At 40.7% G+C, this 15,187-nt stretch overlaps 1 protein-coding gene across 1 annotated transcript; it reads left to right on the top strand.

Annotated features, from left to right (window-relative positions):
• The first annotated feature begins 4,295 nt into the window (after positions 1-4,295).
• On the top strand, positions 4,296-11,337 carry LOC140861604 (uncharacterized). Its single transcript, XM_073264626.1, has 7 exons — positions 4,296-5,070; positions 5,298-5,390; positions 8,509-8,976; positions 9,757-9,948; positions 10,264-10,631; positions 10,864-11,040; positions 11,149-11,337. The coding sequence occupies exons 1-7, from the start codon at positions 4,296-4,298 to the stop codon at positions 11,335-11,337; spliced, it is 2,262 nt and encodes a 753-aa protein (XP_073120727.1).
• Positions 11,338-15,187: the final 3,850 nt, after the last annotated feature.

The following is a 15,187-nucleotide window of genomic DNA, read 5'->3' as shown; positions in this document are numbered from 1 at the left end:
TGTTGTTTTTAGTTTACTAGAGATTAATAATTTTGTTTGTCATTACATTCCATGCAGCTCCTTTCAATCAAAGTAATTCGAAACAAGTTTAGCTCGAGGTCATTGAAAGCAAAATTCTATTGCATAATGAAGGTGCTCCCAAAAGAGTCGAATAAAATATGTAACCATAACTCATTAAAAAAGCTTTAAAAAAGTCAAAAACTTGTAGGTCAATTCATAATGCATTGAAAAGAAAGTTCTGAAAGAGTGGGTGCCCGGTTAGCCAATTTGTGGCTAAGGGCTTTTATGACTCTATGTATAAACAATCTTTCTTTAATATAATTTACATTCATTAATGACATTTTCTTTATCTTTCTTCATAATGTTATATTGTGATATACTATTGTTGTTTTGATAAAGACCTTGAATATACTATAGTATAAGTAAGATGAGATAGTGAATAAAGAGAGATCACTATCATGAGACACATCTTATAACCACTGTATATTCTAAACAGTTCCTAGTCAATTGATCCGTCCGCAAATAAGGATAAGGATCGCTCGAGATCGAGACTAGCATTTGCGATGCCAAGTACAACGTTTCATTGGTATGGAACATAGAGATGTTCAAAACATGCAAATGGATATTCATATGATGAATGATCGAACTACCCTATTCGGACTTTCCAAGTGGTTATTATTAATTGAGTGGATAAGTCAGCGGTTTTGGTTGTACACCATTAGTCCTTATTACTTGAAACATCATGGAGACTCTATATGCTAGTACTGTACTTTGACTCATTTACCGACTCTATTGGGGTCATCAGGTGTCGGGATTGGGTACAGTTACGACACATATAAGAGTCAATTCTTTGTTGTCAAGGATTCACCACACGCTTGCGAGTGTGGATATCCTATGCGATCTGAGGCGATATTAGTGTGACAAATGTAACGCCCAGAATTTTCTTAGGTGATTTCACATGCATAACTAGGAAATAATTAAAGTAAAAATGTTGAAAATGAGTTAAATGACTTTATGTGAATTATGTGATTTTATTTGTATGATTTAAATATTATTTATCTCAGTTAACCCGTATTTATTTTATTTATGAAATTCTTAGAAATAATATTTATTTTACCACGTAGACGGACCGTGGACGGACGAGATGTTGGTTTTTTATCAAAAATATTTTATGAAATTTTTATGGACCTTAAAATATTATTTTAAGGTATTATTCTAGAAAAATTTTAGTATAATTAATTATATATATATATAGTATTCTTTTTCCTCCAAATTGAACCCTTTTATTGACTTTTAGGGACTTTTAAAAATCCCTTAAGTTAATATTTCGAGATTTAGAGTTATTATCAGATTTTCTAGTGTATTAAGGAGTTTGAAAATATATTTTTTTTACTAGTATATTAATTGGTTAATTATCCTAAGCATAATTTAAACTAAAAATCCTACCCTAGCTCCCCAAAACTCATGTTCAATCACCCTAGCCGCCATCTTCTTCTTTTCCATCATTTTCACCAGAAAACTCACATCACACACAAGTACTTTGAAGAATTATTTGAAGTTTTGAAGTTCGTTCGTCCCGGAGATCGTCGTACGCGTCATTATCTCATTTTTACTTCGAAAATAAATCAAGGCACGTTCGAATTCTCTTATTTTCTCACCATTTATGTCTTATATTCAGTTTAGATCATGAACACCTTGTTTTAACATTTCCATGAATTGTTTGCTTGAAATTTATGCATAGCTATATGAACAACCCACGTTTGATCCACTTTTCTTACGATTCCTTCACGTTTTTCTGTCATGGATCTATTAGGGACTGCTGGCTCATGGTTACATGGTGTGTTAGGGTCCCTAGGGTCGAGCTAGGTCGGGATTTGAGGCTGAGATAGGCTAGAACCGAAGCTGTTCACTTCTGATGCACCAAATCGCGCAGTTAAGGGTTTCGGGGAAGAGGGGTCGTTCTCCTTCCTCAGACAACGAATTGGGGTAAGGCTTGTTGGGTTTGAACCTCCTAGATGTTTTCTAAGATTTGGAAGTGGGTTCATGGTCATTGGTGGTTGGAGCATCGAGAACAAAGGAAAATTCTACAGCTGCTCGCGTCTGCGTGCGAGCTGCAGATGGGCGAGATTGCGGAGCTTCGTTCTCCCTCCATAGTCGATGGTTTGGTCTGGTTTTTGTCTTGTTGGAAAGGCCTTGAAGTGGGCTAGGTATAGGTGGGGGTGCACCGGCCGGTGGTGGCTGGTGCAGGGCGGCCGCCGCCTCTGTTAGAGGCTGCTCAAGACACGACTGTGGAGAGAAGAGAGGGGGATCGGGTTGGGTTTCCAGCTGGGTTCCGGGTCAAGTCTGGGACCTGGGTTGGGTCAGTAGGGTCATGGGTCATGTCAGGTTGGTTCGGGTTTGGGTAAGGTGGTCCGGGCTCGGGTATTTTTATTTTTAAGTATTTAATGATTTATTGTATTTTTGGGATAAATTAATTAGTTATAAAATTAATTTGGGCCTCCAAATAATTTTATTTGGAACTCAAATATTTTATTTAAGTTAGCCCAATGATTTTTATGGGCTTGGGGGCCCATAGGAATTTATGGGCCAGTTTGTGAATCTTTGGGCCAGTCTAAAAGTTAATGGGCTTAAGTCTAAGGAGTCAGCAGCCTGAACCAATCCATGAAAATTATGCATGGTCCGTAAATATATATTTAATTATTGCATGAATAGTTTAATTAAGAAAAGTATTGTTTTTTTACATTTATTATTAAATAATTAAATATATATTTACGGACAATATTTTATGAAAATAAGATCATGAAAATTTGTATGTATGCACATGATACTATATGTATATGTGTGATGCTGGGCAATGAAAAATATTTTAAGGGAGTTGAAGTGGGTGTGTGACAACCTACAGGATTGGAGATGGGATGCCTAGGCCCGGAGACCTTTCCATATAACACGGGACTGTGGGTCGGGATACTGGGGCCCGATTGCCTTTCCATACGATTATGATTATGTTTGCCTGATGAATGGGCCAAGAGGTGGAGATCCCACCGCCACGTACGTTGGTTTTAGATTGATCAATCGACATGACACGTCACACAACATGGATATAACCTTCAGATTTTTAAAGGATGATATGCCCTTATTTTGATGCATTATGATTACATATGATTATGTATGCTATGTTACATGATGATTATGATACATGTATTATAAGGACATGCATGGATATATATATTATTTATTATGTATCTTGCATGTATTATGTGGTTCATCAATTTTATTCATGTTGTTACTATGAGATAGAACGTGTTGAGCCTCTAGGCTCACTAGACTTAAATAGTGCAGGTGAGCAAGAAATAGATCTAGAGAATGTTGCTCCGACTGGTGGTGAAGACATATGAGCTCCCGACGGCCGGCTAGCCCGTGACCATCGCTCTAGTCAAGTTTTCAATGAATTGAATATTATTATGTTTTCCGCACATGTTTTATGATTTAATTATGGTTTATGGATTTTAGGTGAGAATTTTTATTGAGAGGTCGATGATGATTTTATTGAATGAGTTATACTTATTTTGTTTGCATGCAAATTCTTATTATGGATTTTAGTGGGAACATTTTTATGGAAAATTGTTTATGTTTATAATTATTTTAAAAAGTAATTATTTATTATATATATATATTATATTAAGTATTTTTTTATTTATTCATTTATAGATGCATGATTTTTAAATATATTTTATATTTAGATATTTACCTATTTTAAAAAAATATTAATAATTTTGAGAGTATTAGGATGTAGTCGTTTCATTTGGTATCAGAGCGCGGTCCTTGGAAGGTACTAGCCTACTACGTGGAGCTCAGAAGTCGCACTACCAGTCTGTAAGTTTTAATGTTTTAATTATGTTTAATTATGGGGCTTAGGATTAATTATGATATATTGGTTTAAATTATGAAAAAAGTTTAAGTATACTTAGTTATGCATTGTGATCACATGAGAGATTTATGGAAATTGCAGTATGGGTCCCCGAAGGAATCCTCAGGAAACCAACCCCACTAATGGCGATGACACGAACCAGAACCCACCTCCGCCACCTCCACTTACTCCATTTGAGCAGGCCTGTGTGAACATGTGGTCCGGGATTACGAGACTGCTCGAGAACCAGGCTTCTTAGCCAAGGAAGTCTCATGAGGAGGATGTAGCGGAAAGATTCAAGAAGCAGGAGCCCAAGGAGTTCAAGGGAACTACCGATCCACTTTTTGTTGAGGAGTGGATCCGATCTTTAGAGACCATATTTGCCTATATGGGAGTCACTGATGCTGATAGGGTTCGATGTGCTATCTACATGCTTAAGGAGGATGCAGCTCTTTGGTGGGAAGGAGCTGTAATCGGAGTGAACTTGACGACCCTGACTTGGGCGAATTTCAGGACTATGTTCTTTGAGAAGTACTACACTGCGGAGGAACGAGGCAGATTGATCAAGGAGTTTATGAGTCTCCGTCAGGGAGACAAGTCAGTTGCGAAATATGTGAAGCAGTTCGAGAGAGGATGTCATTTCGCGCCCCTGATTGCGAATGACGAGCAGGAGAGGCTGAGGCACTTTACTGATGGGCTTAGATCGGATATCAAGCACGAAGTTTTCATGGCTGATGTGGCGAATTATAGTGCAGAAGTGAAGAGAGCTTTGAGGTCCGAGCAAGGGAGGAAGGAGATGCAAGCAGCTTACCAGCAGAAGAGGCAGTTTCAGCAGCCTTTCCGTGGTCAGTCTTCGCAGCCGGCGAAGAAGCAGATTACTGGGCCGGCTAAGGGCCCGAATCCTCCCACACCACAGCAAAGGCAGCAGGGCCAGCAGAGGCCGCAGCAGAAAAGGGCAACCGCCCCAAATCCTGGAGGTATTCCTTTATGCAAGACTTGTCAGAAGCCTCATTCAGGGCAGTGCATGTATGGTACGGGAGTCTGCTACAAGTGTAAGCTACCGGGGCACATTGCGATGAACTGCCCTAATGCAAGGAACATCCCGGGGCGTGTATATGTCATGCAGGCAGAGGAAGCTAACCCAGACACGTCTTTGATCATGGGTTATCCTAACTTTTGTATTTAAGATTCGATAGCTTGCATGATTATTTGGATAGCGTGGAAATTTCGTATCTATGTGATATTTTGAGTGAATTGCTCTTGCATGTGTAGTATAAAGGAAATGACTAGGAATTTGGGTAGTAGTATACTTAAGGGAATTGTTATGAATTATGGGTTCAATTAAATTATTCTTAAGTTGTATGTGCGTTGGGACATTTTCTGAGTGCAGGGAAGATCCTCGTTAGAGGTAATGCTACGTATGCGTTGCTAGACTCAAGAGCTACGCATTCGTTTATCTCTCAAGAATTTGTTAGGCGGGTAGGTATCATACCTGAGGATGCTGTGTAGTAACCCAGAACTCATTTTAAGATAATAATATGTTAAACATGATTAAGGGTTGGTAATTAATCAATTTCGGAGTGTTATTGGACTTCGGAAGAGAATTTGGGCTTTTGACTTTGGGCCGGATCGGAAGCTCCGATCCCAACCACTTCGGAAGCTCAGCGGAAACACGAGATCGGAAGCTCCGATCCAGGAATGTAAGTTCCGATCTCTAGCTGCCAGCTTTGCCCGATGACTCAGCCGCGAGTTTTGACAAGTGTTGATTGGGGATGAGATCGGAAGCTCCGATCGTCGGATCGGAAGTTCCGATCATGGCGTGTCCTGCATGCACGCAATGAGCTGGATCGGAAGCTCCGATCCTGAAATTGGAAGTTCCGATCCTGGCCGGGAATTTTGCCTATAAATAGGGCTCGTTCGATTTCATTTTGAAATATGAATTCGCGAGTTTCTTTTTTCAGTTATATAGTGTGAGATATATACTTGAGGGCCCTATCGGTTATAATAGAGGTTCTGGAATAACCAAGTTGTGGTTATAGTCATCCGGAACTAGCGACTCCAAAGGGCTAACTACGGACGAAGGTATGGTCAGGGAATCTATTTAAGTTTTGGGAGTACTTATTAGCTTGGTTAAGGCTTATAGAATTTATGTAGTGATACGGTGAACTTTTGAATATAGGTTTGGAACCTAGGATCTTACTATACTTGAACTAGCCTAGAGGTACGTACACATTGACTGAGATTGCCAGCAAGTATACATGTTTATATGTTGCATTTATTTGGCATTATTATATGGCATGATGTATGATTTACCGTTTTCTATATTCATATGTCATGTGCATATACACGTTGAGCCTATACCTTGTTATACCTGACTATAGAGCCGCTCAGCTCTATACTCGATAGTCTATCACTGAGAGTACCGCGACAGCGGGGGAATTTATATCTGTCTATTCTGGTGTACTAGACGAGTGTGGTTGCACCCAAAGGTTGATCTGTGCGGTGGCAGCACTCATGTGGCGCCGGTTCTGAGCATGACTTTTCGGATGACCCTTTACCAGTCATCATGTAGCATGCATTATACATATGTTTATTCATGTCTATGTACTGGGCGTTAGCGCTCACGTCCTAGTTGTTATCTTGGACACCCTATTCCATGGGGCAGGTCGCAGGATGGACGGAGCTGGTAGTTCAAGGCAGGACTAGGGAGCAGAAGCCTTGAGGATTTTATTATACAGCAGGATTCGATATAGCTGTATAATGTTTACTATTTAAGTTTTCAATTTAGGTTGTATCACTACAGTTTTAAGCCTGGATTATGTACTAAGCTGATATGTAAATTATGGTTTTGTTTCCGCATGTTTTACTCTGTTAAGTTACTTTGCTGTATTAAGTTTAATGCATGTTATTAGTTGCCAGTTAGTAGGTGATACCATGCAGGGTGAGGGCCAACCTGAATCCAAGACATGACATGCCTTCAGAGCCGAAACAAGTGGCATCGGAGGTCGAGCACCCTCACCATAAAAATACCAGCTATCACCCTCAACCGGATGAAACTGTACCAGACGCTGATAACAATCCACAGTAGCCTGATACAAAGTCAGCATATCTATTCCCAAGATACAGTCAAAATCTATCATCGCTAATATCATCAAATTAGCTGCTAACACATTACCCTCAAACTCCAGAAGGCAACCCATCACTAGACGCTTAGTTACTATCTCTTGCTCCAATGGAGTAGATACAACTAAATCCATATCTAATGATACATAAGGTAATCTATGTATCTTAACAAAGCGACTAGAAATAAAGGAATGCGATGCTCCAGTATCAATTAATACAAGTGCAGGAATACCACATAACAGAAAGGTACCTGCCAACATGCGATCGCTTCCCTCAGCCTGTTCCTGAGATAGAGCAAACACCTGCCCTTGAGTCTGGGGACGATAACCAGAAGAACTCTGTGGTGCTGGCTGCTGACGTGGAACAATAGAAGCTTGAGATCCAACCTGTGATCCCGATCCACTAGCAGAACTCATATGCTGAGGACAATCTCTCCGCAGATGTCCCTGCTGACCGCAAATATAACAAGCACCAGTAGCTCTCCGACATGAAGCTGCAGGATGCTTCCCTCCACATTGACTACAAAACTCCTCCTTCTTCTTCTTTTTCCCAAAATGGAACATACCTCGTGAACCACGAGATCCAGATGAAGTAGTAGGAGTAGAAGAAGACGTAGGTCCAGATTGCACAACAGATTGAGCTCGAGGCTCAAAAGATCCACTAGGCTGTGCTGGCATCATCAACTGTGCCCGCCTGTTGCTAGTCTCCACAAGACGGCAACGGTTTACCAAAGTCTCAAAAGATACCGGGTCATCACAGACGACAACCTGAGAGTAGATATCTTGGTTCAAACCTTGTAGAAAGATATCATACTTCGATGCATCACTCTCATTGATATGAGGAATGAAAGATAGCAGATCAAGAAATCGTTGCTGATATTGATCAATAGTCATTGATCCTTGCCTCAGAGTAAGCAAATCCATAGATCGTGCTTGGCGAACAGCCGGAGGAAAATACAGTTTCTGGAACTCCCGACAGAATCCCCCCAAGTCACCTGTCCTCTCTCAGTACGTGCCTGAGCAGCCTTGGCATCCCACCAAAAACGTGCTCGATCCTCTAGAACAAATTCTAGAACTTCCAATTTCTGATCCTCAGTACAATCGAAAGCACGAAAAGTACTCTCGAGTTTAGACATCCAACTCCTCGCCTGTTCAGGATTTTCGCCTCCCACCAAAGGTTTCGGTCCTACTTGCATAAACTTATTGATAGAGTAGCGACGTCTACCCTCATTATGACGATGTTGATCATCATGATGGCGGTGATGACGATGATGATGACCACCTCCCTGGCCAACACTGCCGTGACTCTCGTCATCCATATCCTGAAAAGAATTGCACATTAAAATCCCAATGCACAAGAATTACTCAAGACTAATCTAAATCCCAAGTACTAATCCCAAAATCTAAGCATTCTCTGATACCAAAAATGTAATGACCCTGCATGCTAGTAGTTGCCAGTTAGTAGGTGATACCATGCAGGGTCACTACATGCTGTTAAGGGCTATGACATTACCTTGCCATCTGGCGAGATTCTTACTACCTCTAGTGTACTTAATGGTGTTGAGTTGGAGCTTCAGGGGAATCTGATTAGAGCCGATCTAGTGGTTCTACCGATGTCAGGATTTGATCTCATTCTTGGCATGGATTGGTTATCAGTTAATGGAGCTTCGATAGATTTTCGGAGGCGATCAATTTCAGTGAATCCGTCAGACAGAGATTCTTTCATATTCTTTGCAGCTCAGAGCAGTGGTGCTTCGCATGTCATATCTTATGTGCGTGCAAAGAAGTTATTGCGCAAGGGTTGTCAGGGATTCCTTGCAAGTTTAGTAGTTGCAGCGGATGAGCCGTCTTCTAAATCTATTGCAGATGTTGAGATCGTTTGTGAGTTTTTGGATGTCTTTTCGGATGATGTAGTAGGAATTCCACCAGCCAGAGAGGTGGAGTTCAGTATTGAGCTGATGCCGGGTACTGTGCCTATCTCTAAGGCACCGTATCGTCTTGCTCCCATTGAGATGAAAGAATTGCGGGATCAGATACAAGAGCTTTTGGAGAAGGGCTTTATCCGCCCTAGTGTGTCACCTTGGGGTGCGCCGGTCTTATTTGTGAAGAAGAAGGACGGCAGCATGAGGTTATGTATTGACTATTGAGAGCTGAGTAGAGTCACCATAAAGAATAAGTATCCAATGCCGAGGATAGAGGATTTATTTGATCAGTTGCAGGGAGCTTCGGTGTTTTCTAAGATCGATCTGCGATCAGGTTATCATCAGCTTCGAGTCAGAGAGGAGGATGTGTCCAAGACTGCCTTTCGGACACGTTATGGGCATTACGAGTTTATGGTGATGCCATTTGGCCTGACTAATGCTCCAGCGGTTTTCATGGATCTCATGAACCGTGTCTTTAGGCCATATCTTGATCAGTTCGTCATTGTCTTCATTGACGATATTCTGATATATTCGAGGAGCTTGGAGGAGCATAGACATCATTTGCAGACAGCTTTGCAGACTTTGAGAGAGCAGAAGTTGTTTGCGAAATTCAGCAAATGCGAGTTTTGGCTCGAGCAGGTGACATTCTTGGGCCACATTATTTCTAAAGAGGGCATAGCAGTGGATCCATCAAAAGTCGAGGCTGTCCAAAATTGGGGAATTCCGAAGAATGCCTCTGAGATACGCAGCTTCTTAGGTTTAGCCGGTTATTATTGAAAGTTCATCAAGGGTTTTTCTTCTATAGCCGTACCCTTGACATCATTGACCAAGAAGAATGCCAAGTATGTTTGGAGCCAAGAGTGTCAGAGGAGCTTTGATCAGCTTAAGGAGGCACTTACTTCTGCACCAGTGTTGGCAATGCCATTGGATCATGAGGAGTTTGTGGTGTATACAGATGCGTCTAAGATGGGCTTAGGCGTTGTTCTTATGCAGAATGGTAAAGTGATTGCTTATGCATCGAGACAGTTGAAGACTCATGAGAAGAACTATCCGACGCATGACTTAGAGCTTGCAGCTATTGTGTTTGCGCTCAAGATATGGAGACATTACTTGTACGGTGAGAAGTGCCAGATTTTCACTGATCACAAGAGTCTCAAGTACTTCTTCACACAAAAGGAGTTGAATATGAGACAACGCCGATGGTTGGAGTTAGTTAAGGACTACGACTATGACATTAGCTACCACCCGGGTAAAGCTAATGTAGTAGCCGATGCTTTGAGTCAGAAGACTTCAGTGTTGTCTTGTGTTTCAGTTCAGAAACCTCTACAGGATGAGATTCAGAGGTTTGACCTAGAGATCTACTCTAGTGGCCACGCACCGAGATTATCCACTCTTGTAGTACAACCGACTCTACAGGATCGGATTCGAGAGGGACAGACCACTGATGAACAATTGCAGCGCATGAGGCGCAAGGATGAGTTGAAGGGTAGTCTTCTTTATACAGTGGATGATGACATTGTTCGATACAAAGTACGTATATGGGTACCGAGTACTGATCAGTTGAGAGAAGATATCATGTCAGAGGCACATGCCGTATTCCATCCATCCAGGGGGTACGAAGATGTACCGAGATTTGAGGACCTTGTATTGGTGGCCGGGTATGAAGGGAGATATTGGTCGGTTTGTTTCCGAATGCTTGACTTGTCAGCAAGTCAAGGCAGAGCATCAGCGACCAGCGGGATTTTTACGACCACTTCCCATTCCGGAGTGAAAATGGGAGAACATCTCTATGGATTTTGTAGTTGGGCTACCGAGGAGTACTAGAGGATCAACAGCGATTTGGGTGATTGTCGATCGACTCACCAAATCTGCACATTTTCTGCCGGTGAGGACTACTTTTACTATGACTTAGTTTGCAGAACTTTACATTAAGGAGATAATAAGACTTCACGGTATTCCAGTGTCCATCGTGTCGGACCGAGATCCAAGGTTCACTTCTGCATTTTGGAAGAGTCTGCATACAGCTTTGTGGACTAAGTTATTGTTCAGCACTTCTTTTCATCCTCAGACAGATGGTCAGTTGGAGAGAGTAATTCAGACACTTGAGGATTTGTTGAGGGCATGTGTGATTGATTTCCAGGGCTCGTGGGAGTCAAGATTGCCTTTAGTGGAGTTTACTTATAACAATAGTTTTCAGGCGTCTATAGGTATGGCTCCATACAAGGCTCTTTACGGGAGACGGTGTAGATCTCCTGTGCATTGGGACGAGGTTGGAGAGAGGCTCTTGCTAGGACCCGAGATTGTGCAGCAGACAGCGGATATTGTAGCTCAGATCCGAGAGCGGATGAGGACCACACAGAGTCGTCAGAAGAATTATGCTGATTGACGACGACGAGACCTCGAGTTTGCCGTGGGAGATCATGTATTCTTGAAGGTCTCGCCTATGAAAGGCGTGATGCATTTTGGTAGGAGAGGCAAGCTCAACCCGAGGTATATCGGTCCGTTTGATATTTTGGAGAGGATTGGCACATTGGTTTATCGTTTGGCACTACCACCGAGCCTTGCGAAAGTTCACAACGTGTTTCATGTATCTATGCTTCGGAGGTATGTCTCTAATCCGTCGCATGTTTTGGATTTTGAGCCTCTACAGCTGTCACCAGAGCTAGCATTCGAGGAGAGACTCGTTCGGATCTTGGCTCGTGAGGAAAGGAGACTTAGGATGCGGTCTATTCCGATGGTCAAGGTCCAGTGGCTGAATCATTCCGAGGAGGAAGCTACTTGGGAGACCGAGGCCGACATGAGGACTCGTTATCCGGAGTTATTTGGTACATAATCTAATTTCGAGGACGAAATTCAATTTAAGGGAGGGAGAGTTGTAACGCCCAAAATTTTCTTAGGTGATTTCACATGCATAACTAGGAAATAATTAAAGTAAAAATATTGAAAATGGGTTAAATGAATTTATGTGAATTATGTGATTTTATTTGCATGATTTAAATATTATTTATCTCAGTTAACCCGTTTATTTTATTTATGAAATTCTTAGAAATAATATTTATTTTACCGCGTAGACGGGACCGTGGACGGACGAGATGTTGGTTTTTTACCAAATATATTTTATGAAATTTTTATGGACCTTAAAATATTATTCTAAGGTATTATTCTAGGAAAATTTTACTATAATTAATTATATATATATATAGTATTCTTTTTCCTCCAAATTGAACCCTTTTATTGACTTTTAGGGACTTTTAAAAATCCTTTAAGTTAATATTTCGAGATTTAGAGTTATTATCATATTTTCTAGTGTATTAAGGAGTTTGAAAATATATTTTTTTTACTAGGATATTAATTGGTTAATTATCCTAAGCATAATTTAAACTAAAAATCCTACCCTAGCTCCCCAAAACTCACGTTTAATCACCCTAGCCGCCATCTCCTTCTTCTCCATCGTTTTCACCAGAAAACTCACATCACACACAAGTACTTTGAAGATTTACTTGAAGTTTTGAATGCCGTTCGTCCCGGAGATCGTCGTACGCGTCGTTATCTCGTTTTTACTTCGAAAATAAATCAAGGCACGTTCGAATTCTCTTATTTTCTCACCATTTATGTCATATATTCAGTTTAGATCATGAACACCTTGTTTTAACATTTCCATGAATTGTTTGCTTGAAATTTATGCATAGCTATATGAACAGCCCACGTTTGATCCACTTTTCTTACAATTCCTTCACGTTTTTCTGTCATGGATCTATTAGGGACTGCTGGCTCATGGTTAAGTGGTGTGTTAGGGTCCCTAGGGTCGAGCTAGGTTGGGATTTGAGGCTGAGATAGGCTAGAACCGAAGCTGTTCACTTCTGATGCACCAAATCGCGCAGTTAAGGGTTTCGGGGAAGAGGGGTCGTTCTCCTTCCTCATACCACGAATTGGGGTAAGGCTTGTTGGGTTTGAACCTCCTAGATGTTTTCTAAGATTTGGAAGTGGGTTCATGGTCATTGGTGGTCGGAGCATCGAGAACGAAGGAAAATTCCGCAGCTGCTCACGTCTGCGCGCGAGCTGCAGATGGGCGAGATTGCGGAGCTTCGTTCTCCCTCCATAGTCGATGGTTTGGTCTGGTTTTTGTCTTGTTGGAAAGCTCTTGAAGTGGGATAGGTATAGGTGGGGGTGCACCGACCGGTGGTGGCCGGTGCAGGGCAGCCGCCGCCTCTGTTTAGAGGCTGCTCAAGCCGCGACAGTGGAGAGAAGAGAGGGGGATGGGGTTGGGTTTCCAGCTGGGTTCCGGGTCAAGTTTGGGGCCTGGGTCGGGTCATTAGGGTCATGGGTCATGTCAGGTTGGTCCGGGTTTGGGTTAGGTGGTCCGGGCTCGGGTATTTTTATATTTAAGTATTTAATGATTTATTATGTTTTTGGGATAAATTAATTAGTTATAAAATTAATTTGGGCCTCCAAATAATTTTATTTAAGTTAGCCCAATAATTGTTATGGGCTTTGGGGGCCCATAGGAATTTTTGGGCCAGTCTAAAAGTTAATGGGCTTAAGTCTAAGGAGTCAGCAGCCTGAACCAATCCATAAAAATTATGCATGGTCCGTAAATATATATTTAATTATTGCATGAATAGTTTAAGTAAGAAAAGTATTGTTTTTTTTTACATTTATTATTAAATAATTAAATATATATTTACGGGCAATATTTTATGAAAATAAGATCATGAAATTTTTATGTATGCGCATGATACTATATGTATATGTGTGATGATGGGCAATGAAAAATATTTTAAGGGAGTTGAAGTGGGTGTGTGACAACCTACGGGATTGGAGATGGGATGCCTAAGCCCGGAGACCTTTCCATATGACAAGGGACTGTGGGTCGGGATACTGGGGCCCGATTGCCTTTCCATACGATTATGATTATGTTTTCCTGATGAAAGGGCCAAGATGTGGAGATCCCACCGCCACGTACGTTGGTTTTAGATTGATCAATCGACATGACACGTCACACAGCATGAATATAACCTTCAGATTTTTAAACGATGATATGCCCTTATTTTAATGCATGATGATTACGTATGATTATGTATGTTATGTTACGTGATGATTATGATACATGTATTATAAGGACATGCATAGATATATATATTATTTATTATGTATCTTGCATGTATTATGTGGTGCATCAATTTTATTCATGTTGTTACTATGAGATAGAACGTGTTGAGCCTCTAGGCTCACTAGACTTAAATGATGCAGGTGAGCAAGAAATAGATCTAGAGAATGTTGCTCCGACTGGTGGTGAAGACATATGAGCTCCCGGCGGCCGGCTAGTCCGTGACCATCGCTCTAGTCAAGTTTTCAATGAATTGAATATTATTATGTTTTCCGCACATGTTTTATGATTTAATTATGGTTTATGGATTTTAGGTGAGAATTTTTATTGAGAGGTCGATGATGATTTTATTGCATGAGTTACACTTATTTTGTTTGCATGCAAATTCTTATTATGGATTTTAGTGGGAACATTTTTATGGAAAATTGTTTATGTTTATAATTATTTTAAAAAGTAATTATTTATTATATATATATATATATTATATTAAGTATTGTTTTATTTATTCATTTATAGATGCATGATTTTTAAATATATTTTATATTTAGATATTTACCTATTTTAAAAAAATAATAATAATTTTGAGTTGTATTAGGATGTAGTCGTTTCAACAAATCTCTGGCCAGAGTACATCATGTGCTTTAGGTTACTTGGTTTCCTAGTAGCACATGCGATGTCACTATTTGATCTTCAAGATGCATTGCATAGTTATCGAATCTCGAACGACTCTCGATATACCAATGGTTGTTGATTCGATCGGGATATATGGATGAAGGAACCGTACTGTACGCTAACCAAAACCTACTGGTTCTTGTAGGCACTATCAGTGATACCTAGGGAATCATGGGGCGATGTTGCAAGGCGCTCTTACCATGATTCGATGGATAAGTCGAAAATTGTTGTTCCGAGTCACAAGGAGTTGTGAGCCCACGGCTAGCTGTATCCCTGAACCATTGAGGGTCACACAAGTAATGGATTACTAATCCCTGTTGAGATAGTTAAATTTATAGAGTTAAATTTAGCGAAAGAGAAGTTGGACTTCTTAACTAAAGGGAGTGAAATTTCCTAAAATGACATAGGGATGGGCATTTTTGAAAATCACTGAATTCGGATTCAGAAAAATTATCTT

This window comes from Henckelia pumila, chromosome 4, assembly GCF_033568475.1.
Source record: "Henckelia pumila isolate YLH828 chromosome 4, ASM3356847v2, whole genome shotgun sequence".
Taxonomy (NCBI): Eukaryota; Viridiplantae; Streptophyta; class Magnoliopsida; order Lamiales; family Gesneriaceae; genus Henckelia; species Henckelia pumila.
This window is presented reverse-complemented; position numbering and strand designations above follow the sequence as displayed.